The following is a 26,181-nucleotide window of genomic DNA, read 5'->3' as shown; positions in this document are numbered from 1 at the left end:
TACTCAGGGACAGTCTCTGCAATGAAGGAACGCGTATTCTAGCTGGGGTAATGAGGCTAATAAGAGGTCCAAGTGCAACCAGAATGGGGGGTAGAATGCAGCGAGGAGGAAAAAGACAAGGGCAGCAGAGACCTCAGATGCAAGGCTGGGAGAATGGGGTCTAACGTTCATTCATTTACTCAACAGTTACATGAGCGTATACTCCATGCCAGACACCATTATTAAGACCCAAGGAGACAATGGCCCCTGTCATTAAAAACCTCACAGAATCCTCTTCTATTTCCTAGTTGTATGAACTTGGGAACTTACCCAACTTGCCCTTCAGCTCTTCATTTGTAAAAACCCCTATCTCATGTTTCCTGAAGGGGACAGAAGAGAAGACTTAAATCTGTCAATCACTGAGTACATTACAGAAGGTGCTCAATCAACGTTTCTCATCATGATGAATATTTTTAAGAAAAGCTCCAGTATCTTCTCTACCTGATCAGGGAGGACAACCACCACCTACGTTAATATAAATGGCTTGAAATCTTATTAAGAACCACCACCCAAACTCGCTTAATCTTGCCTAGAAAGTATGGGTGTTCCCCACCCCCCCTTGCTGACAAATGACTGGCACAGGCTTTCCGTATAAAGGGATCTCATTAAGAGTCTGGATTGACACAAGGCTTTCCATATAAAAGCCTTTCTGGTCTATCCTATTCTATAGACTTAATGTGACTTGAATTGACTCATATTAAGTCTATAGAAAAGGATAGACCAGAAACCACACAACAGACCCCAGGGGGCCAGAAGGAAGTTAACTACTGCACAACTGGCCTTGTGGAGTCCAGGATCCTTATAATGCAGGAACAGGGATGCAACCCTACCCCACACTCCCCCCCCCCACCCCCAGAGCAGCAAGATGCTGGACCCAGGCAGCTTTCCCTGACTCCCATGGCTGGCAGGACAGCACAGTGGTGAGCAGCCCAGGCTCTGGAGCCCCAAAAGCATCTAAGTCCCAGCTCCACCACTTCCTTGCTGTGTGACCTTCAGCAAGTTACTTCAAGTCTCTGAGCGGGTTGTGTCTCACAATAGTACCTACCTCCTAAGGTTTCTTTGAGGATTAAAGGAGATCATGAATGAAAAGCCCTTTGCATGGCGTCTGGGATACAGATGTTGCCACTTTTATTTATGCTGTTTTGGATAAACGGCAAATTCCTAAGATGTTATTTTTACTCTAATTCCTTCATAAAAGTCTCATTCCCTAGGAGGATACCCTCCAGTCCGCTCTGGTTAGAAGCAAGCCCACTCATAACTGCTGAACACTGACACTAAAAGACACCTGAGCGACCGTTCAGTTCTGCTACCTCTCTTAAGAGGGGAAAGAGTAGGTCCGGAACAGTGAGAGGAAGTGCTCATGGCAGCCCCATAACGGGTCCTGTCCACTCCCCCACCCCCATCCACCTTTCTTCATCGTCATTTCTGGCTGAAAGAGCCAGCCTGCTTAAATTAATCCTGATTATGTAACAAAGGAAACTCAGACACCTAAAAGGTAGGGAAAAAAAATCACAGTGCCAGTTGACACAGGCGTGAAGGGTCCCGGATGAAAGCGCTACAGGCAGCTCCCTCACCTGGCCTGGCTAACGTGCTCAGAGTCCCTGGCTGCTCTGGAAACCTTTAACCAGGGATAAAGTCCGGGGCTTGAGTCTGGGTGGGGACCTTGAAGACCAAGGTTCTATGCTGTTTGGCACCCATTTCAGCCTGGGTTTGTGGGCCAGGCTCACGGCCACCCCAGGGATTGCCAACCCTCTGACCTGGTGGGGCAACAGCCAGTCTGTGGCCAAGCTCAGAGCAGGGCAGGGTGCAGGTGCCCTCCGTGGGTGCTGCAGCCTTTCAGTAGCCCAGAGGACATGGGCGTGCACAGCCTGGCATGTGGGCAGGCTCTCGGGCCTCTCAGAGTCTTCCCGAGGCACTCAATGTTTCCATCTAGCAGGCCCCACTCTGCCCAACACTGCCCAACAGGGAACCCCGAAAATACGCACCTAAGTGTGATCAGGATAAGAGGGCCCTACCTCTCTCTCTCTCTCCCTAAGCTCACCTCTGCAAGTGAAATCATTGCCCTCCCCAATATGTGGGACAGGACACCCAGGGATGAAAGTCTCCCTGGCAACATGGGAGATGACCCCCAGGGATGAGTCTGGCCCTGGCACCGTGGGATCAACAATTCCATCCTAACCACAAGGGGGAAAAGAAGTGTAATTAATAAAGTATCAGTGGCAGAGAGAGTTCAAGTAGAGTCTAGAGGCTGCTCTGGAGGTCACTCTTACACAAGCTTCAGTTAGACATTCCTATCATAACTTGCCAAACCCCAATCAAAACCACTCCTGCCAATCCTAAAGAACACCTAGGGCATTACATAAGATTCTAAAAGGTTCCATGCACTAGGGTAACTTTCCAGAAACTTACAACCTCCAGATGGGTCCCTGGACCAGGTAAGTCCTGAAACCTAGAGGTCCCAGCCTCTCCAAAACATCAGATAGTTCCATCTCCCTACCCCCATATTAGTGACAGACCCTTCCAACATGAAAAAGTTAGACTGGTCATAGGCCAAACACCACTAAAGAGGGGGACAGAAAGATCAAAGGTGATGGAATTATCAGAGAAGGTCGGGTTTAACAATTGAGTATCAGTGGTAAATCAGAATACTGATATTTCTTTTAGCCTTCAGTACCTTAGAACAGCCAGAAATAAAACCCTAAAACTGGAATTGTAACCCATATCAAACTCTGTTGTACAACTAATTGCTGCAATGTACTTTGAAATTTATTGCTATTTCGTACATATGTTATTTTTCACAAAAATAGAGAAGGAACAGTATAATAGAGAAGATAGGATTTAACAAATGAATATGACTGCTGAATCAATACACTGATATTTCTTTTAGTCTCCAGTATCTTGGAACAGCTAGAAGAAAAAATGAAAAATTGTTACACTGTAACCCATACCAAACTTTAAAATCTGTTAAGTACTTGTTAAAATGTACTTGGAAATTCATTGCTCTTTTGTATATATGTTATTTTTCACAATTAAAAAAAAGAGAGAGAGAGCCCTATTCCAAGAATGTGAAGGCCTAAATTTCCACTCAGCTTTGCCACTAACTCACTGAGGAACTCCGAGCCATCACTTTGCTTCTCTGAGCCTCAACTGCCACGTGGGGACACAGGAAACATGGGCTCTCCACCACCATGGGTTCACTGACCTGTTACAACCACGAATATTTGCTGAATGAATAAATGGGAGTTAATGGCTGTCTCTAGAGGGCACCTTTGCAGCCTTTCACATTTCATATTTATCAAATCTGTAAAGAATGCTTTGAAAAACAAGCGTGCGTTTTTATGTGGAGGGAGGTAAATCGACATTATTAAACATCAGGCTGGACTGACACTTAAAAAACACCTGTATTTAAAAAAAAAAATGTCTGTCTAATCAATAGCTCATTCCACATAAGATTTCATAATGGGAAATCTCAACACAATCAAATAACTCCCTGGGGTCTCCCCAAACGCCTGGAATAACAACGTTCCTGTTTGTGTGTGTGTTTTGGGTTAAGGCGGCCAGATCTCAAATGCCCAGCACAGTCCCCTGGACGTCAGCAATGGACAGGAAGGTAAAGCTTTGAGGGAAGGCAACTTGCTTAAGGTTCCGAGCGTAAGTCCTCCACCTTTCCCACGTGCTGGTCCCTGCCCCAGTGATGCTGCATTTCCTTCTCCAGGGAAAGATCTGATCCAGGAATCAGCCACCCAACTGCTCAGGCATGGAGGTGGTGGACAAAGAGCCAGCCACGGTTTGTGTGTGTGAGCAGGTGGCTGTCCATGCCGGCGGCTCCAAGCCCTGCCCGTGGCGTCAGAACCACGGAGCGCACGGCCCCGCGGGGTGCCCACCTTGGCTGGGCCCTGGGAGCTGGGCACCTAAAAGGCCCCGTGTTGCTTCTCTCCAGTCAGGTCTGGTCCTGCCAGCTTCTACAATACAAGCATTCCACACCCTCCAAGCACCACACCTTCTAAAGCATGCCCCACCATTAGCCTATTATCCACGGGGGAAAAAAAAAAAGATTTTTAAAAGCACCCCAGTCGCCAGCCTTCTCTTGTTCATTCCTCTACTTATAATTATACCAGGTGACGTGTCTGCATGTCTCGCTGCTATTAAAGTCTGAGAGAAACTCGAGGGAGGGGATAGCGTCGTTCATGTTTGTGATCTCGGCACCCTGCACTGTGCCTCTCCCAAAGCAGACGCCCAGTAAAGAACTGATGGAGATTCAGGGAAAAACTGAATTTCATGCACAGGCACAAGCAAGGCAGACAACTTAAGTCCTGCACTCACACCCACCCTCACACTGCTGTCTGCTTGAGCAAATCTGTGTACCGAAGCACGATGCGCTCAGGAAGAGCAGAGGCACGGCACAGCTTTTTCTGGGGCCTGGCACCTCAGGATTACGGCAGGCTATAGCACCCTACAAAAGCCAGGTGCCAGCATTCAGGAATGCTAGAGACCTAAGTAAATTTCCCAGATGCTACCAAAGTCAGATTTCCCACAAATGCTATAAAACGGTCTCCATGATGCAGGAAGATTTACACGTGTGTTGGGGGGCCGAAAGAACTGTCTTCTGCTTTCTTCTTATACCTTTCACACCAGACAATAAAAAAGAGGACAAAATACCCCAAACACCAGGTGTGATAATCTAAGGGTCCCTGGGGAAAAACACCAAAGGAAACATCTTCAAAACTCCAGGGACTAACTGGCTAAAACTAAAATAAGTTAGACGATATGTAAAACTTATCTCATAAGCTTTTAGGGGGATAATTTTAAGTTTTATGGGATGCCCAAGGGAATGGCAGAAACCATCAATGACAGGGTGAGAGACCACGCCGGCTAAAACCCTTGTTCCGGCAACAAAGAGCTCGGGGGGTGCATTTTAAAAGGGCAGGATTTCCAGATGCAAGCAAAAGAAGAGTGGATCCCCAAACAACTACAGTCTCGCTGGTGAAGTGAATGGTCACCAATTTAACTTGCCAGTCTGCCCTCTACAAAAGCTAGATGGACCGTGGCAGATGTCGGTCCAAAAGTAGCCAAATAGGAGCCCCGAAGCCTCAAGGTCAAATGTGGCAGGTGATCACAGCTTGTCCTACTGATGCTTCTCTTGCAAGTTCCCCAGCAAACAGGAATAACCAGAATCCTGGAGAGGCTGAAGGTGGAAGTGGTGATTGATTGCAAACAGGCTTAAGGAAATGTGGTGGTGGGTGGGGAGGTGGGGCCGACAGAAATATTCGAAAAGTAGATTGTGGTGATTTTTATACAACTCTGGAAATTGCACCAAATTCACTGTACATTCACAACAGGCGAATTTTAAGGCATATAAATTATACCTCAATAAGGCTATTTTTAAAAAGGCAAAAATATTGACATGGTCATTTTATCACCAAAGCAACAACAACAAAACAAGCACACGCAAAAAAATGACTGAGCATCTGCTAAATAAAAATCAGTGATGCTAGGGATGCTGAGGATAATCTGGTGGTAAGCAAAGCAGGCAAAGTCCTTGCCTTCTAAGAGTTTACAGTCTAGTAGGGGAGAGCAATATCAAACAAAAAACCAAATAAAAATTTACAAACTCTGAAAGTCATGAAGACAAAGTAGAAAGTGCTGTGAGAACAAATACAGGGGACGTAATTCAAATTTCAGAGAAAACCTGCAGGTGACTTTTCTAAAGAGCAACCTCAAGCCCAGGTAGAATTTGGCAGGAGAAACATGGGAGAAGGGGCTTTGGGGTGCTGGCAGTGGCAGGTGGGAAGTCCTAAGACACCTGCTCTAACTGGAAGCCTGGTGACCAGTGGGAGGTAAGCCTTGGATACAGAGCTCATGCTGGCTTTAAAACTGTGGCATAAGCACTATGGGAGACAGTTTGGCAGTGCCTCAGAAAAAGAAGTACAGAATTACTATATGGCCTGGCAATCCCATTTCCAGGTATATACCCAAAAGAATCGAAAGCAAGAAACTCTAACAGATATTTGCACACCGATGTTCACAGCAGCATTATTCACAATTGCCATAAGATGGAAGCGACCCAAGTGTCCAGGAACTGATGAACAGATAAACAAAATGTGGTCTATATATACGATGGAATATAATTCAGCCATAAAAAAGGAATGAAGTCTTGATAAATGCAACAACATGGATGAACCTGGAAGACACCATGTTGAATGGCGAAATAAAAAAGGACAAAGAGTATATGGATCTCACTGATTTGAAATAATTAGAATAAGCAAATTCATAGAATCAGAATATAGAATATGGGTGATGGGGGGAGCAGGGTGGGAACAGGGGTTCTCACAATGTTAGTGTTCCTATTTAGACAGTAGAAATGTTTAGGTAATGGATGGTGGTGATGGTAGCATGACGCTGTGAACATAATTAACTGCCCTGAAATATATATCGGAATGTGGTTACAAGGGGAAATATTAGGTTTTATTTATCATAATAGAATAAATCTTTTTAAAAATCTGTTACTGCACAATACAATGAACCTTGAGTTAAACTGTAGACTACAGTTAATAGCACAATTATAAAAATGGGCTTTCATCCATTGTAACAAATGTCGCACACCAATGCAACGTGCTAATAATAGGGTGGCATACGGGAGTCCTGTATTTTATGCATGATTGTTCTGTAAACTCATAACTTCTCTAGTGAAAAAAATAATAATCCTGGTACACATTAGGGTCAATTTTATGGTTCAGACTATGGAAGCCATTAAGAAGTTTGAAGTAGCAAAGTGACATGATTCAATTTACTTTTTTAAAACACCCAGGCTATTACAGGGAAACAAATCAGGCCGTGCATTTGCGTGCGCGTGTGCCCATGTGTGTGCACAGAAGCCGGAGCAGACCGGAGGAAGTCTGGATGAGCACGGATGTCGGCCTAGACCAGGGTGAGGCAAGAGAGTTGCAAAGAAGGAGGAAGTCAGGGATGTATTATGGAAGTAGCATCAACAGGATCTGGGGAAAGATGAACTAGTATATAACATACACCAAGGATGATTCCTGGATTCTTGGCTAGATGGGGGCTCCACTTACTGAGATGGGGAAAACCCCTGCAAGAGGGGCAGATTTGGAATGAAAGGATGGGTAAGAAAAGGATTTCACCTTTGGATATATTGATCTGACAGGATGAAGCTGTATCTAGTAGAATTATCCAGCAGGCAATTAGATACGCGAATCTGAAAAAGCCCGAGTTTGGAAACAAACGTCGGGAACCACCAGCCCACAACTGCTAGGATGACATTATCCCAGGTGAGAGCACAGAGTGGAAAGAAAAGAACACGCAGAACTGGGCTCTGGATAACTGACAGTTGGAGGAAGAACTAATAAAGGAATCTGAAAAGAAGCAACTGAGAAATGACTTCTCCCAACTCTGAACCCCTATTGCCCTCTCTCTCTCTCTCATATTCCTATGTTGTACACGCATAAATCCCTATCTCACATTTACATGTTCTCCTACCACACTCTAAGCTCTTTGAGGGCAGAGACCGAGTTTCGTAGGCCCTTCCATAAAGGAGTAATTCAATGATAAAGGAAAGGCGAAAACACCAAAAAGTAACCCAATACGCCTGCCATTTCACTGTCTGCCCTGCAGCCTGAGGGTATCTGCCCTAAACCCTGTGCTTGCTCTACCTTCCTATCAGCAGCAAGAAAAACTTCAGAAACAGGGAGGGATCTGGGCACTAAAGCACAACCTGCTCACACCACACATGGATACACACGCACACACCCACTTCCTCCTGGCTAGGTTTTCTCCCTTCTCCACCTTCCTTTACTCTTCTTTCATTTCGAACACCCACAGAGAAGTTAAGAAAACGGAAGCAGAGTCTTTAGCACGCTCTGCGCCCCTTGAACTGACGTGTGCACCAGGCCCTCGTATCACTCTCATCACCCAGGTTACAAGGGGCGGCGGGGGGGTCCCCCTCTGCGTCCCACCAGCCCAGGCACCAGCCCTCTCTGGAACATGATGGTCTCTGGTCCTGGTGAGGCCTTGGATCAGGAATCCCCTAAGCTCCTGAGGGTGATATAGCCTCAGATGAAAGCATGGGCTCCATTCGCTCTTCCACTGACCTAATTCAGGCCTCGCCTGTTGTAGTTTGGGCTCCAGGGGACTGTCCTGCCTCCGAGAGGTCCCCTCCTTTAATGCACCCTCCCTGTGGCCAGCTGCTTCCCCCCCAAATACTCAGACTGCCTGGGCTAACCTCATCTGGGCTGCCGGCAACACTGAGAGGCCTTGGCCATGCCAGCTGACCCCTCGATGACTCAGCTTCCTAGTAGTGAACTTGTGAAAGGTTTCTGGCAGGAAGAAGCCAGAGAGCTATAAAAAGGGCCTTCCAGAAGCATCTGTTACGTTTCTCCCCTTGATTTCAAGGCAGGGTTGTGGCCATTCAGCATTTCTGGAATCATGTGAATGAATGGTTTGAAATCTTTTTAAGTGTTGGAGGTTTAAAACAGATTAAACAAACTATCATTTCCAGGCAGGTACTCAGGGATGCAGGGACAGGCAGGTCCCCAAAACTGGTATCAGCAGCTGGCTCCTTTCCCGGCTCCTTCAGCCCCTCCAGAATTTCCCTGCAGGGATCTCGTTTCCTCTCCAAAACAGAAGTGCTTGGAAGTTTATATTTACCTCAAAGTCAAAGCAGGGAGCCCCAAAGTTATACTGCCCCACGGAAATAAGGAATGAGAATTTCAGAACTGGAAATTTCCTAAGAGTCCCTTTAGTTTCGGTTCAGTCTTGCCATTTTACAAATGAAGAAATTGAGGCTCAGAAGCTAGGCGCTTTTCATACGGTCACTCAGCCAGTGGACCTCTGGCCATCTTAAGGTAATTAACAATTTATGCTAAAAAGAAAATATCAACATTATGTGTCTGTTGAGAGAGGATCTGTTTGTACCTAGTTCTCTTTAGTTCATTCCCTGCCCTCCAGGTTCAAGAGACATTACGAAAGGCAGATTCGGGGTTTACAGATTTCCCGTGGGTTTCCCTGCCCTTTCAACTCCAGCTGCTCAGAGCAGAGGATCAGAAATCTCTTTAAAACTTAAAGCATCTTTTAAAAGTAAAGCCCCAGCTTTGTAGGAGCTTTTGGATTTTAGAGTCAAAAAGGGAACTTGAGAAGTTTCCTTGTGATTAAATTATTTGAAAATACAAAAAAACCTTTGGAAGGACACTCAAGGGGCATCTATAACAAGAATTCTTACCCAAAGTCAAGCAAAGCCACTCAACAGGTCTATCCTCGGAAGCCTGCGTGGATGAACAAAGTTGAGTCCAAGGTTAAACGGAATCTGCCGCGCACCTACATTTTCATTGATACATATCCGACGGTGATGAATTTCAGTTTCTACTCCTTTGCCTTCTTCGCAACCTTGGAAGTTTTCTCTCCAAGGCACAGAAGCAGTTAAAAGTCGTTCCAACTTGTCAATATATTCCTTGTTGTTATTATATTGTTTTACAAAGTCATTTCTGAAGCTGATGGTCTTGAAGCTCTAAGGACTAAATATAAATCTTCATTAATTTTCAAAGTAGGCTGATTTAACACTTCACCCTTCCAGGCCAGCATAAATACGTTTATGTTAACTCAGTTATTGCCTTAGAAGCCAAGATTCAAGGAAAAAAAGTGTTTTTGAACACTATATAACATCAAAAGAGCTCTTCAGTCTCACTCCACGGTAGGTTATCTCGACTGGGTCACTGACAACCCTTCCCTGCTCCCCAGGGCAGCTTCCATGCCTCCTCTTCATCCCCATCACAGACCCTTTCTTCTGGGTAACAGCTCAGCATTGTCTAAGGATACTGACCGCAGCACCCAAAAAGGTCAATACATCTGCCCCTTCAAAACAGCCAGCAAACAGATTCAGTGACAAAGACCTCCTGTGCAGGGGAACCCGTGGACACAGAAACAGAGGGGTGGATTGGCGCGAGCGGGTCCATGCCCGTGTCACAGGGCCAGTCTCTCAGACAAACACAGCTCAGTTCTCCGAAGCTGTGAGATCTAGAAGCTTCTACCTAAACGCTGGCCTAAAAGACACTTAAAATCCTCCAGAGCTCAGGCTCAGGCCCTTTATCAAAATCAGCTGGAGGCAAATGATCACCTCCCCCCGCCCCCAGGTAACTGAACCATCTGCAGTTTATAGGAGGCTCCAATGTTGAGACAGAAAGGCTTAGAGGAAAGAGAAGGGGAAATGTCCAGCTATAGAACCACCATGGAAAAGAGAAGACATGATAAGGGAGTTCAGACGACTCTTGAGTGTCAGGAAGAGGCCCTGGTGCTGTGTAGCTCTAGATGACTCCTGTCCTTTTGAAAGCATGGTTGACAGCTAAGCGGACCACCATCCTACTCTCTACCAAGTCTCTCTCTCTCCTTTGGCCTCACCAACTGCGACCTGGTCACAAGAGGCCAGTAAAGGTCACTCAGGTAAACCCGACACCTCCGCATAACAGGACCACAGTTAATTTTGACCCCATGGATCTGGCCTCTGGTCCCGCTGACATTAACCGTGAACCAACTGGGAGCAGAAATACCTTTGATATTACAACTTTCCTCCCTTCCTCCTTTTGTTTTCACCCTCCTCTGGTCTTTAGGCCCAGCAGTGAACATTCCCACACAGGGAGGGGGCCGGGCTTCCGGAAAGCCATGAGGCAGGCACTTGGCAGCTGAGCAGGGCACCGAAACTTCAGAACAGGGAGAAGGGGAGCAGCAGCTGCTGGTCCAGCCTGGAAGCCCAGCATAGTTACCCCAAACCATAAAAACTTCCCCAGCTGATTCTGGATGCGAAGGCTTAGAGCAAAGTCCCAAAAGCAGAGTCCTAGTGGGGTACAGGGTCTTGGCAACAGACAGGCATGACTAGGCTGAGTAATGACATTCTCAGGGACAGAAAGAATCTCAGGTATGGCTTTGTTCTAACTTCTGCATCTCTTTCAGGTCTAGGAATTGGATATTTGACCAATTGCCTGGGGTCTGGCCCTGAGGACCTGTCTACTGTCCCTTATAGGAATCACCACTGGATACAGCTGTCCCTTCCCCCCCACCCCCCCACCACTAGACGGTGGGTGCTGGGAAAAGCTACTCAGGTGGGCCCAGCCTCTGTCTCCCAGCACCCATGGTCATGCCCAATATGCCCCCACTGCTTAATTAATGTGGTCATTCAATGAAGTGGCAGGGAATGAAATGACATTCCTGTAAATGCCTTTCAACTTTACTATGAATAAGGCCAGCATTGAGCAAACCATCGAGACAGTGACTAAGGAAAGCAACGTTCTTGGCTCTTCAGTTAAAGACACACCCTAGGCTCACCCTTTCTACCCTCATATATATACGTAATGGCAGCTTCCTCTCTTTTAAGAGGCTTCTCGTTCTCTCCCACCTGACTTCTTGGATCTGACCATCAGCAGGCTACCTGGCTCCTCTAATCAAGGCTTTCACCCTTCTCCTCTCTGCCACCCAAAGGCGGAAAGAGCAGGGGCGTGGATGCACCTTGAACCGAGGACAGACCGTTTAGGGCTTTGCCCCGTGTGCTCCGTTTTCCAGCACGCCTGGCTGGCAGGCTTCCTGCCTGCTGCAAGCGCCCACTCCTCTGCTTTCCGTTCCCAAAGCCAGGCCTAGGGTAAGGAGAGCGGCAAAGTCCTCAACCTGGATGCCAGGAAGAAAGAAGGGCCAGGGGACCCCAAAACAAAGGCATCTGTGTCCTGTGTCCTTCTGTCACTTTCTTATGCCAGTGGGGAGGTGAGCAAACAATACAATAAAGATGGGAGAGGCCAAGGGGAAAAAGCCCAAGTATCAGAAAACACAGAGACACACACTTTGGGACAATCAGCCCACTTTCCTGGTCTGGGGAACTCCCTCCTCCTCAACGTCTTCAGACTCCTCTGCCTGGCACTCAAAGGGGCAGACTCTCTTTGAAAATAAAAGTGAGCATTATACACTTAAAATTCCACAGAGACCTGCCCAGGCCCTAGCAGCTCTGGGGCACACAGCTGTCCTCCCTGAGGGTGGTTTTGTAACTTCCCTCACCTGCCATTTGCTGCTGTGTGCAGTATCATCATTGACGAGCCTACTCGATCTATTTAAAATGTATTTCATGGCACATTCTGAGTACAATTAGCTCATCCTCCTTACTCAGGTAAGGAGGTGGAGGTGGACAGCCGCCCTGCTTTTACTCAGCTAATGGGAGACACTGAGTGCCCAAAGCCCCCCAGAGAATCCTACCAGACAGCTGGAAGGAGAGCCTGTATTTTCCATTCCAATCAGCTAACTTTGCTCCTTTAACAGGATCCTGCTTTGATAACAAATACCATCACCTAGCACTTGCATAAAGCTTTATACTTTTTAAACTGTGCCCACTGCAAACCTGGCTATATTTTATTATCTTTTATTAGATGCAATAGCCTGTAAGGTAGATAACATGGGCCTCGTGATTACTATTCTATACTGAAGATCAGACAACTGCTGTCCGAGCTGACCAATGAACTAGGATGCTGTACTCTTTCCAAGAAGTCTTTTTTATACTGTGATCTGGAAAGGAGTCCTCAGACCTGTCCAAAATAAAATTGCCATATTTCACCATCCTAATGAAATGAGAAGGTGCTACAGCAGCTGTAACATGCTCCAGAGAAAGAAGCCAGCCAGGGTCAAAACTATCCAACAGCAATTAGCATTTGTTATCATCCCTTTGCCCTCCTTACTGGAGTATTTTGACATAAAGGAACTCCTACCTATACGTTAGAGCCCTGCATTCTGAACCATACTTCCAAGGTGCCGTGATTTCTTATTGGCTGTTCTCTTGACTCTGAACTCTCTCTTCTAAGAATGCAGGTGAGGCCCCGTCATCCATCTCAGCCTTTCCTCTCTCACCTCCCAGAACCCAGCTCAAGAGCTGTGCTGTCATTAACATTTAAGTCTGCACTCCAGCTCTGCCACGCGTGCTCCTATCAGATCCACTCCTTCCCATCTCCCCCTTCAGCCCTGGTGTAGCAGAAACAGGAGCTGAGGGCAAAGGCCCATATTCCAGGGCATGTTATTTATTTGAAGCTCAATTTTCTCATCTATGAGATAAGAGACAGCACAACACCTGCCTCTCCCACCTTTAAGGGAAGAGACCTAAGAGAATCACATTACATAATAGACCATGAAACAACACAAAATATTGCAATACACAATTGCACAAGCAATGTACAAGGCTACCCAGGCATTCAAGTACTAATACTTTTGGAAATAATAAAAAGGGCTAAAACTGAGTGGTCGTTTACCACGTGCCAGGCATCCTTCTTAACCCTCAAGTGCATCATCTCAATTAATTCTCATAAGGACACTCAGAGGTGGTTATTACTTCTATCTCCATTTTACATAGGAGAAAATGAAGCCACAGAGCAGCTTCGGTACATTGGCTGGACACCGCCGCAGGCAGTTTGGCCCCAAAGCCCGTGCTGCTAACCTGAGCAGCTCTACCCTCAATCATCAAGCACTCTGTTGATGATTGCTTAATGAACAGGCTGACTCGGGCACAACTGTTATTAGCTCAGCATAGAGAGGCTCCCTGAGCCATTCCCAAATCTGATCCCAGCTAAGTATCTCAACAGCCATGTCAAGTGGGTAAAGCAGATGATAAATCTCGTTTCGTGAGGGGACATCAGCCCAGAGAAATGACTTGCCCAAGGTTTCAAAGTCAGTGAATGGCCAGACCAGGACTTAATTTATGTGACCTGACCCCCTAGTCCAATGTCCTTTCTAGAAGCCCCAGCACCGGCCTAAATCTCCCAAGCCACCACATACACAGCAGCAAATTAAGTATGCAATCGATGACTGTGCCAGGGAACCAAGGCTGCTAACACAGTAAGAGATCGGGTCAGTAGAAACGAGACCAAATGAAGTTTCCGTGGCTGAGAGATTTCAAACAGAGCCAAGAGGTCATTCTGGAGGGTATTCTTATGCATTATATGGATATCCCTTTTTAGTTTTTAGTGGATTAGAATAGCTAGAAGAAAATACCTGGAACTGCTGAACAGCGTTCCAGTAGCCTTGATTCTTGAAGAGGACTGTATAACAATACAGCTTTTACAGTGTGACCTTGTGATTGTGAAAACCTTGTGGCCGACACTCCCTTTATCCAGAGTATGGACAGATGAGTAAAAAAATAAGGACCAAAACAATAAGCAAATAACAGGGGGGGATAAGGGGTAAAAAAAAAATTGGGCAGATTGCAATATTAGCGGTCAATGAGAAGGAGGGGTAAGGGGTATGGGATGTATGAGTTTTTTCTTTTTTCTTTTTATTCTTTTTCTGGAGTGGTACAAATATTCTAAAAATGATCACGGCAATGAATACGCAACAATGTGATGATACTGTGAGCCACCAAGTGTATACTTTAGATGGACTGTGTGCGTGACAATATCGTAACAAAAATATTTTTTAAAAAAAAGAGAGAAGGCAGGTCAGTGCTTTGACCCAGCAGCAAGCACCACGGACTGCGCGGCTGGCCAGACCTGAGGGCACAGGAGCTTTCTGAGTCTCTTGGCCGCATGTGTTTAATGGATCCAGAGGTTCGGGGACCCCAGAAGAAGCCCTCTCAGTTACACAAAGTTGCAGCCCCTCCACCTGGCCCACACTAGCCAGACGGTTTCCTAAACCTGTTATGCAACTCTTGCTTCAACCAGGCTACTGCTGGGATTTCTCCCTATTTCAACATTTTTTGTTGTTTCTTCACAGAGGAAAGCATGAATGTGAAACCATAACATCTCACAGTGGCCAAACAACGGCCCTTCCGGACTGTCTGTGATTACTAGTGGGGTGGGGGACGTTTTCAAAGGCACCTTCTGTTAGCCAGCTTGAGCACCCAGGATGACTGACAGCTGCCGAGCAAGGAAGAGGATGGGGGGTGACACAACCACAGTCTCCTCCAGCCCTACAAAGAAACTCGGAACAATGCTCCCTAACAGGCTCCAGACCTTCAAGAGACTCCCAAGTCCACTGCCCAGGCCTCTTCCTTTTGGACCACTTGAAAGTAAATAGCAAGACAGGAGAGTCTTCTCTTCAGAGGGAGCCAGGCCCGACATGAGCTCAGGGTCTAATTATAGGGCGCATGCCGTGGGGCCAGGGGCTGTGAATCCTTATTTTTGAATCCCGGTGTCCAGCACTGTCCCTGGCATAGAGGGGCACTCGGAAGGTGTGGAATGAATGAAGTGACTGACCAAATGAATAAATCACCTCATCAGGGTACAACTGCTGCTTGCTGGGTTCTACCACAAAACAAACAAAAAATAGCAAACAAAAAGGCTGGCAAAGTGGCCAAGACGTGCTATGGATTAAAACAAAACAGGACAAACGAAAAGCTAGCATTTACTTAACTGCAGCTTTTAAAGCATTCGCTCCACCCCCACACCCACACATCTCTTTAAAACAACCATGGCTTCATTCATTCATTCAGTATTCACCAGTTTATCTTTTATGTGTCACACACCACAGCGGACAAGTTGGAGGAAGCTTGGAGGGATGGCCTCTGAGCTTGCTAGGCTAAGGAGGGCAGCCAAAAGATTTTAAGGTAGGGAGGGAAACTCCCAGTTCCGAATTAGAGAGAGATGTGGCTGCTCCTTGGTCTCCTCTGCAGGCTCTGCTGCATCACAGACAAAGGTCTGGAGGGCTCTAAGGTTAGGGGGAGGGGGCAACACCCGCTAAGATAATTCATTCACCAAATACTTCCTGGGCACCTATGATGTGCTGGGGTCCATTTTTGGCAATGGGAATACACGAGAGGAGAGTAAAAATATCCTGGAGCATGCATTCCAGTGAAGGAGATGGATCATAAACGATAAGTCTACCATATTGTACATTAGAAGGTAATCAAGGCTGTGTGCAGGAAACGGAGAGTGTGGGGTGGGGTCGGGGAGGAATATTGAAGTTTAGGTCAGCTGGTCAATGAAAAGCAGCCCATCCAAGTCCTCTGAAGAAGACAGTAGCAGTGGGAGGAGAGGAGTCAAGTCAATGGCACCGTTAAGAGACACAAAAACAGACAGGACTTGGAGGCACAGGAGGGGAAGGGGTGGGAGGGGGTGCGCAGGGAGATAAGCTGAAGATGGCAACCAAGTTTCTGAGGGAGGAACCCAGGCAGAAGGGCAGGTTGGAAGGCAAGGTCAGATGTCCATTCCGAACATGCTCAGTCTGGGGAGGCTGCGAGGCTGCCAAGTGGACATATCTGCAAAGCAACTGGAAATTCAGCTCCCAGGGGTCCAGACCAGAGATACAGATCTGGGAGTTATCAGAGCAGAGGTGAAAATTGAGACAAGTGTCCTGTGGGAAGAAAAGAGGGTGGACAGCAGAAGTTTGAGGAAGAACAGCATTTCAGGGACATGAGGAGCCTGCAAAGGGAGCTGAGGAGCGGCCAGGCCTGAATGAGGAAACAAGAGAGAGCTGTGGAGTCACCAGGGTTGAGGGATGAGCCCCGAGCGAAGGTGCACCTAGCGGGGTCAAAGGCAGCAGGGGAGCCAGGAAAATGATGCCTGAGCTCGGCCACAAGAGCTGCAGCAGCCTCAGTGCAGTTTCAGCGGGGCAGTGGGTTCAGCAGCCAGATGGCTATGGGATGACGAGGGGAGGAAGCAGTGACCAAAAGTCAACAATTATTTCATAGCACTTGTTATTTTAAGGAGAACTTTTAAAAAGCAACAAGAGTGTCTTTCACGGCAAGAGTTAGGGTGGTACTTGGTGGGGCACAAGGGGTCAAGGTGAGCTGTGTGGGGTTTGTTTGCTTGTTTAAGACGTGACAGGCATGGACTTGTATGCCAACAGAGAGGGGAAGGCGAAAGATACTGGAACTGTGTTGCTCAAGAGAATGATAAAAATAACTGCTACCATCGCAGCAAGGGCTCTCTATATATTATTTAATTCTTTCACTGACCCCATAAGACGCACATATTGGTTTCCTAGGGCTGCCATAACAAATGACCATACCGGGGTGGCTTAAAATGACAGAAATTTATTCTCTCTCATTTCTGGAGGCCATATGTCCAAAATCAAGATGTTGGTGGGGCTGAGCTCCCTCCGGAGGCTCCCTCCTCCGTCTTTCAGCTCCCTGTGGTTGCTTGCAGTCCTAGGTGGCTCTTGGCTTGTAGCTGCATCACACCATCCTCTGCCTCTGCTGTCACAGCGTCTTCTTCCCTCTGGGTCTCCCCCTAAGGACACCAGTCCTTGGATGTGGGGCCCACACTAATCCAGCACAATCTCATCTTAAATTGTTGACATCGGCAAAGACCCTATTTCCAAATAAAGTCACATTCACAGATACCAGCAGGTAGGAACACAATTCAACTCAATTAAATGTTATTAGTTCCCCCAATTTGCAGAGAAGGAAACTGAGCTCGGAGCTATCAAGTGATGTGGCCAAGGCAAAGAGCCAGGATTTAAATCCAGTTCTGTCCAGGTGGTTCATCAGCATCACCAGAGACCTGAGATGTGATTCATCTTAGAGGAACAAAGGGCATCCCTTATCTTATGAGAAGAGGGGAAGTGAGGTGAAGGCAGGCTGAGCTTGAAGGGACAGAGACAGGAAGGAGGAGGTTGGCTGGGGTCCTAGCCTCACTAAGAACCAGAGAGCAAGATGCCAGTCTAAGCCTGAAAAAAAGCTGCGGGGGGAAGTCTGAGAAGTAAGAGGATGAGCTGAAGCAGCTGCCATGGAGAATGGAGGCAGACCAACCAAGGAAACAGGGCTGGAGGAGGCAGTCGGGGTGAGGGCCAGCGGGCGTGAACACACAGGGGCGCCTACCAAACGACACGTGATTTTCTCCATAAAGGCCCAAGTGTTGAACAGACAGATGGATTATCCAGGATCAGGGTTTGGAAAGGCTGGTGTTGGAAAAACCAAAGGCAGAGAAATTGAGGAACTGAGAGTAGTTAAAAGTGATGGACCCTGGGGTCCAGGCCAGATAAGGGAGACAGGAACAGGCTGAAGGATGGGGAGCAAGCAGAGTGCGACAGTGAGGGTGCTGAATTTAAGATGTCAGCGGTGGAAAGGTTCTAGGTTACGACCGGCTCAGTGGGGATAAAGGCCACTGACCCAAGGGGTGTGAGGAACAGAGATTTGGATGTTAGCTGGCTAGTGACGAGATGGGGCATTCTCAGCAATGATCAGACCTGTGGTAGAGCAGCAGGCTGTGAGCACGTACCAAGTTCTCAGGGAGGGCAGGAAAGCGATTACAATGCTGCTGCTACTGCTGATGATGGGAGCTGGCACCAGGGGTGTTCTTGGGTATCCGGCATTGCTCTCAGCCCTTGGGGCACTTAATCCTCATAACCACTCTATGAGATCAGTACCATTTTCCCCTATTTTACAGATGGGGCACACGGAAGTTGAGAGGTTTGTTCAAGATCACAGCCTAATGGGAACGGGAGCCCAGGCCTTGCAATCTAGCTGGAGAATCCAGGTTCCAAACCATTATGCATCCTGCCTCCCAGCATGAATCAGGGTGGAGCTGGAGGTAAGTAGGTGACAGACATAAAAGGGACTGAGGCCAGCAGGAGTGGATGACCAGAGTCTTGGAGGTTTCTAAGAGAGTGGACGAGTAGTAGTACCAGAGTGGCAGCCCAACGCGCTTTGGCTTGTTATGATGGGAATCATCTCTACTTAGGAGCCTTCAGGGAAGTGATGTCCCAAGGAGAAAAGCTGCATTTCAATCAGGACAGGGAGATGGAAGGAAAGAAGAAGTAGAATGTAGGGAAGCCTGTGAACAAGGTTACTTCCCTGGTGGAAAAATATGCAAAGTAGGAAGCAATGGAAAGGTGGATCAGGAGAGAGAAAGCAAGAAGAAAATCATCCCCATTGTACAGATAAGGAAATAAAAGCTCAGAAAAAGTTAAGTGTCCTGCCCCAAAGTATCCAGCCAGTAAATCAAACATGGGAATGTTTGAATCTCTCCAAGGTACTTCTTCGAAGGTGAAAAATCCCCACTCAGTAGGAGCTCTAGGGAAAGTTTATTGATAGACAAAGAGAAAGTGATCAGCTATATTCCTCCTATGAAAAAATGTCAGTCATGAGCACACAGGTTTTGGGGAATTTAGAGATGACCTAAAGCCTAATTACATAAGGCCCCCTTAAAGCCAAGCAGACACGGAAACTGCAGACAGGGCCTGGGGCCAGTATTAGGGGGGCCACAAGATTAGAAACAAACAAACAAAAACTCTTGAGAAGAAAAAGTTGAGTATTAGGAGAGAAGGGAAAAGAGCCAGGAAGTTCCAGGGTACAAGACAGACTGCCAGCAAGTCAGTTCATCCCAGGGGTCAAGGAAAAGCAATCCTCCTGAAGTCAGAAAGAGGAACCAAGAACCAGAGTCTGTAAAAAAACGGAAAGTGAAATTAAAGCCCTGAGCAGGTGGGAAAAAAGTTCTCATGAATGAGAAGGCCACAGATGGCCTGAACGGCCGAAATGGGAACCCAGAGAAGGCAGTGGGGAGCACAACCCACGGAGCAATGCCTCCCTTCCATGTGACGCACACATTGCCCAAACTCCCCCCCCCCACACACACAGAGCGCTTGGTGGTACAGCCCATGCAGCAAATCCAATTTCACCATTAAACCCCGATGCTTTTCCCCACTAAAAAGCCGTGCCTCGGGACCATACTCCACTGCCCGCCCTAGCTCTCCCCTCTCCAACTCCAGGGCTGGGGAGGCAGTGGCAGGCAGGAAAGGAGTATGTGGGTGATCAAATGCTGAAGTTGGGATCACGGTTATGAGTATCAGCTCACAGCCTGGGAATTCATGAAACAGAGGGAGAGGACCAAAATTCCAAATACCCCTTTGTGTGGCCATTATGCCTCCCTCAATTTACCTTTAAAAAAAAAAAAAGCACCTCTCTTTGAAGAAGGACCAAAAAAAGAAGGGAGACGGGGGGGGGGGAGGATTTGGAGAAGACAGGAGACGGAAAAATCATTATAATTTTGTTCCAGGAACTACAGCAATTTGGAATTTCACGCCTTTTTGAAGCTGAATGGCATCTACTGTACTTTGTTTCTAATGCTGAAGGACTTCTGAAAGCAGTGAAGTGGGTAGGAGCAGACTCTGGCAACCACCCTCACCCCTGAGCACCCTTCCTATAAGTCCACATCGCTGAAACCCGAAGAAAACTCAGAGTGAAGGAATGTTGAGCTGCCCTGGCCACCTGCCTTGCCAAGCGCTGCTCGGAGCTCAGCAGGGCTAAGGAAGCCCAGAAGGTCAATGCAAGGATTCCAACTTGCTTTTGCTTAGCACTCACCAACCCCGAGACAGAACAACAAGCCTTCCAGCACTTAGCTCAGCTGTTGGCTCTCTCATTCCTTCTGAACCCCAGCAAGGAAGAAGGGCTTATCCTAGGAGAGCTAAGGGTCTGGGTTTCCCGGAGAAGCAAAGCAAAAGAAAGGGCTGTGGAAGGGTCAGCGGAAGTTCCCCCACTCCAAATCTTTCCTGTTTCCTTTTGCCCCTGCTTTCACCACGGCAGGACTGAGCATGGTCCACAAGCAGTGTGCCTAATCTGGTTGGAATTTCCTCCTCCACCCACCTGGCATTCTCCCCACACTCTCCAACACTCTCCGACCAGGGGTTCTCACAACCACCCCAAGTGTTGGTCTAGGCTACCACTGCGTCATCTTGGAGCACCAGGAAGAGGCTCATGCAGAATCTGTCGCAAAGGTCCAGTTGGAAAGGCACAAGTAATTGCCACCACTTGGTGAAAGCCCTGGAGAGACCCTATGCTCTCTCCTTTGGTACCTGCTGTGGGACACAGAACTAACTTGAGAAAACCAACAGCCAAAGGCCCCAGGAGCCTGGCCCTGCAGAAGTCAATGAGCACTCATGTCCCACCCCGGTGGAGCTCAGTGAAAGAGGAATACACAGGATGGGGCAGAAAAGTTGGCGAAAGTCTTCCAGATAACCATTTAATAATCACAGGCAGTTAACTGCTGGAGCTTGAGAGAGATGAGTCAGCGTTTTACATACCTTTTCGACCATAATCCCCTGTAAGTACATTTTACACTGTTACCCAGAGAAAACACACATGTATAAACCCTAAGCATAAGTTTAAGAAATAACATCTTTCCTTACAGCATGTCACTCAAGCTCAAATTCTGTACTCTCACCAATCTGTCTTTTTAAATGGCCAATCCCACTAACAGGTTGAAAACCACTAAATGTCACATGGGAGAAGGGACCCCTGAAGAAGCCTATCTAATATAATTCTAAGCATTTGCAAGGCTGTTTTTCTGCACCCGGGACTACAAAACCAGGCAGTTCACCAGGCTCAGTGTTGAACCTGACCAACACAGGGCTCCACTGTCCTTACTACCTAGGAGAGAAAAACTGGACAAAGCAGGCAGACTCAACACTCTCACTTAACTTTCTAAGATCAAAGGTCAAAATGTGTACCTTTCAACATCCGAGTAATTTTTTTTTCAAGATGCAACTACAGCAATACGGTTTCAGTGGTAACAATTATTCTGAAACCTCAAACAACATAAAAGAGTAGAATGGGTACTTTTTTCGGTTAATCAAAAGAGGGCACAGGACCCTCTTACTTAACATATGATTTTTCTGTAAACCCATAACTTCTCTAATAAAAAAGAGGAGGCAGGATGCTGCTGTCCCCTTCTCACTTCGCACCCTAGGCCAGTCCAATGTCAGCTTATGATGATCTGTGCAGAAATCCACCATGGGCTGTCACATCCAAACCAACCTTGGCATTGCTTGGGTGCAAATAAAAAGGTTGTCTAACACACACACACACATAAAGGAGGGGGGGGCAGTTTAAAAATGTTGAGAAATACTGAACTGGTGTGCTGCCCAGTTTTAGGAGTGGCAAAACTAAGACACAGAAAAGTGCCTAAGGCATGAAGCAAGGTAGGGGGCAGTCCCCTGACTGAACTACTGGCAGTCTCCATCATCCAAAATATTTAATAGGAAGAGTGAAGCATTTCCATGACTGAGCATGGTTGTGTCCCTGGGATCTCACGCTGGGCACAGACAACTTTGCTGATATTGGCAGAGCTTGGCTGGCACTCTAGGGTCACACACCTTAACTCTCTCTGTGCCTTCTGCCTCATTCTGAAAACTGAAGATAATCCTTGATACCCCTCCAAGAAAGCTGTAGGGAAAAATGAGAGGTGCTTTAAAACCAAAACTGCAGGCTTAACAAGAGTAGAACCCCTAACAGCCCTTCTTTGGGGTCAGGATTAGAATTTCAGAACCCAGAAGACCTTACCGATTAGCTAACCAAAGCCTTCAATTTACAAAGGTGACTTGTTTAGGACAGCCAGATCAGCTCCTCCTGCCACACACACACACACACGTTGTCATGTCCAGAGCTGAAAACGGCCAGAGAAGGTAATACTAAGTACACAGGTGACACCAGGATCACAGCATACCGATATCCACAGGACAGAAAGGAAACTAAACACAGATCACACAATTTAAACATGTGACACAAATGCTTCTTGGAGTACCAAAGGGAACTCAAAAGACAGGATTGAAGATTTTTAATCTTAAAAATAAGCCAAAATTATGCTCTGAACCTAATTCACAGCAAAGAGGCCCAGGGCTTTGGAGGAAGTTAAGGTTCCTTGATGGAACTGCCAGCTCCAGCACACTGCTGGGTCTGCAGCCTGCTCAAACATCTTCCTGCTCCTAGCTCTTCCCAAACTCTGTCCACCACCCTTGAGACAACAGTTTCAAATACGGGGACTTGTATTACATTTGAGGGATTCTTTCCTATACAAAGGCCACCTGGCATCAGTCCAAGGTCTTTCTTGGAGGAGCTTTAAAAACCTAAGAGACAAGATCTCTTCCATCCCCTTGGTAACCCTGGCAGGCAAGGACAATTCCTCTAATTCCCTGTTGGGACACTGGAGGGACAGAAAAGGTAATGGCTTAGGCACAGCAGGAGAATGAAAGACTCAGGCCTCGCCTTACTAGGAATGGACATTCGTTTTCTCACTGTCCAGCCATCAACTGCCAGCTCTGGGAGGGCTGCCCAGGGCCGGGAAAACCCTCCGACTTAAGATATCCTGGCCTTCTTGCCTGCTCACTTGCCGCCAGCATCAGCAATAAGATACAGCAGCTGGCAGGGGAGGCTCTGTGAGCCCTGACTTGCAAGATAACTGTCACCTAGAGAAGCCCCCCAACTTCCCCATAGCACACTTGGGCCGAAGTCTGAGGATAGAGAAGTAGGAGCCACCTCTCTGCGCCTGTTTCTTCATCTCGTCACCCCCCTCCCCCGAGGTGCTGTGTGAATGAGGTGAGCTATGCCTATGAGAGTGCAACGTGCAACAGTCAATTCTAGTATTACTTCCTGCACTACTCTACCCCCTGCCCATTCAGTCTGTGAACAGGCTGAAAGAGAGACGCTCTTAACTCTAACAGGTAAAATTCGCCAGCAAGAGGCTGCCTGCTCACAGAATGGTACTTAAAACTACCTGGGGGGATGACCCGAAAGGTTTTTCTCAGACAAACGGGGTGCTCTCCCTCCCCATCGCCTCCCCGCAAGCAAAACGAGAAGGCGAATGTCACAGCGAGTCTCACCGCCACGCAGCTGCTCTGCTGCCCGATCTCCGACGACGTGCAGCGACCCTGAGAAAAGGGGAACACACGCAGGGCGCAGCTGAACCTGTACCCCGATGAGCGCTGCCAAGAGCCGAGAAGCCCTGCCACCCCCAGCCCTCTCCCCTCCCTCCAAAACACCCGCGAGGAGAAGCAAATCCCCAGGGCCGGAGGGCGCGTGGCCAGGCTGGGGCCAAGTTTCTCAGCGCGAGCGCCCTCGGAGACTCCGCACGTGGAGGCAGCCTCGGCCACCCCACGCAGGCCTGCGGCCGCCTCTCACCGCAGCTCGGGCCCGGAACGCGCCCAGATGAGTCCCGGACCCCAAAACCCGCAGACCGCGGAAGCAGCGATGGTGAAACCGTACAAAGCTGCCCCGATTCCCTCCCGCGGGCTGCCCGCCGCCACGACCCTCGCCGGTGCCGCTCGGCCATCCTCCTCTCCGGCCGCAGCGGCCGCCACCAGCCGGAGCCGGGAGAGCGGGGAGAGAGCTGGGTTGTTGGGGCGCCGGCGACGGCCACGGCGCGCGGGGTCAGGAGGCGCCCCAGCCCGGCCAGCGCACAGCGGAAGGCGCGGAGCGGCGCCCAGGCTGTGCGCGCCAGAACCCGGGAGACCCCCGCCCCGCCCCTCCCGCCCCTCCCGGCGGGGCGGAGACCGAGGGCCGAGCGCCCGCGGCCCGCTGCGCTCCACGCCCCGCACCGCCCCGTGGAAAGCGTGCTCGCCCCGCGCTGCCCCAGTCTAGGCTTGCGCGGGCTGCAAACGTGCGCGCGTTTTCGCTCGCTCTGCTTCGCCGCGCCTCTCCCTAGCCGCGTGCCGCCTCACCTTCACGGAGTCTACCGGGTACATGACCGAGTGCTCTAGGATCCCGGCCATCGCTCCGGCTGTCATGTGGGTGGATACGGAGGCGCTGGTCGGCAGGTTCTCATAGTCCTCCGACCCGGCGTCCTTGCTGCCGCCGCCGCCATCTCGAGTGTCCCCATCCATCCCCCGCCCCACAGCCTGGCTCCCTACGCCGCTGCAGCGGAGCTCCATCCGCCAGCTCTGCGGGGAACGGGAGGCTGCAGGAGGTGGGCAGGGAGGGGGAGGGGGGTAAAAACTTCACTTCTTAAAGTGGGCACCACCTCCCTGGTGCTGCGGCGCCTGACGCCATGGCGGGGTGGGGTGGAGCAGAGGGGCCGGAGACACCAATCACTGGAAAAGAAGAGGCCAGCCGCGGCCGCGCCATTGGTGTGCGGGACAGCGGGGTCCCACCTCCCTGTGTGACGTCAGCTGTCCAGTGCAAATTTCCAAGCCGCCGGATGGGGGCGAGAGGAGACGTTGGGGTGTCCCGGGAAGTTGAACTACCTCGAGGGTGGTGCTGGCCCGCAAGGGGCAGAGTGGCCATAATTGGGGAGTGTCAGCCAGGCCCCATGGGGGGACGTGCCCAGAGCTGGAAGGAGATCAAGAAAAGCGGCTCAGGGGAAATCCGCCCCCTGAGCCAGTGGTTTTGCAAACAGTATTGCTCAGCAAGCTTTGGCATTCCTAAGGCCTGAAGGGAGGGAAGCGGCCGTGATGTCAGTTGTGGAGCGGTTATGGTGGTTGGGGTGAGGGGCGGGTGGAGTTCTAGAATTGAGAACCCACTGCACGGTTTCATTTGAGCAGCTTCTTTTGTGCAGCATGAGGGCGTATACCGTGGAGGGGGCAAGGTTAAAACTCAAGGTCCAGCTCTGGGCTGTTATGTAGTGGAGAACACCCATTTGTTTGAAATAAATTTCTCTCACTGAAAGCATAGGGCTAAATTTAACTCCTGTTTTTCTCACGAAGAGGTTAAATCCATAACTAGACCCAAAATGGAGGCCTTTTGTGAAGTCACCAGTGACTTCTTTAGGTTTTTATAGGCCTGGGCTCACAGCAAGAAGGGAAAGTGGTTGAGGAGAAAATTTTGTAGCACTGAGTCTCCTAGGCTGAGGTCATCCCAAGCTTCTTAAAGCAAAACGCGGGCTGCTTTCTTCTAACCTAAATAATACTGTATTGCTCCATTTAAGGGAAGAAGAAGGAATCAAAAAGTAGGGGAGTGATCTGTCTGCTTCATGTGGAGATGGAAGTCTCTGTGAAAGGATGGGATCTGTCCATCTAACATGCTTACTATTGACTGCGTGATCAGCTTCCAACACACCAGGACCTCCCCACCTCCCCCAGAGAAGGTTTCTGATCAGGAAAGCTGGGCCTTGAGATAGGAAGGATGGATGAGACACCCAAGATACTGCTCCTGCCCTTCGCCCTTGCTCTGGTCCTAAGCTTCAGGTCACAGCGTCCAAGGCAACAGCTCTGGGTGTGAAATCCAGTGCTGGGGGCATTGTCAATAGAGGCCCCGAGGCCAAAGGCACCATTTCCCCTGGTGTGGTAGCTGCCAATAGCAGCTCCCAAGATGAGTGCTAAAGAAGAGGTAGGTGCCCTTTATCAGGAGACAAGCACTGTGTTTACTGTTTACTGGAGGAAAAACTGCCCCGCTCTTGTAAAAGTTGATTTTTAAGAAACGTTGATCAAAAGCTGTTGATAATCATTTAAAAGTGTATACCCTTTAACCAGTAT

General features: G+C 48.6%; 1 protein-coding gene across 3 annotated transcripts in view; it reads right to left on the bottom strand.

The window, feature by feature from the left end:
- The window catches only part of SLC25A37 (solute carrier family 25 member 37), a 41,366-nt gene extending 16,207 nt beyond the window's left edge, over nucleotides 1–25,159 (bottom strand). For 2 of the 3 annotated variants that reach the window (XM_077152815.1, XM_077152812.1), the window contains exon 1: nucleotides 24,433–25,159. In XM_077152815.1, the coding sequence (XP_077008930.1) occupies nucleotides 24,433–24,642 (210 nt within the window). In that variant the 5' untranslated portion in view covers nucleotides 24,643–25,159. The remainder of the gene's footprint in view (nucleotides 1–24,432) is intronic. The other variant, XM_077152811.1, reaches the window with a different exon arrangement.
- Between the last annotated feature and the right edge of the window lie 1,022 nt (nucleotides 25,160–26,181).

Source organism: Tamandua tetradactyla, chromosome 3 (assembly GCF_023851605.1).
Source record: "Tamandua tetradactyla isolate mTamTet1 chromosome 3, mTamTet1.pri, whole genome shotgun sequence".
In the NCBI taxonomy this organism is placed as follows: domain Eukaryota; kingdom Metazoa; phylum Chordata; class Mammalia; order Pilosa; family Myrmecophagidae; genus Tamandua; species Tamandua tetradactyla.
The sequence above is the reverse complement of the archived record's forward strand: the minus strand, read 5'-3'. Positions and strand labels throughout refer to the sequence as shown.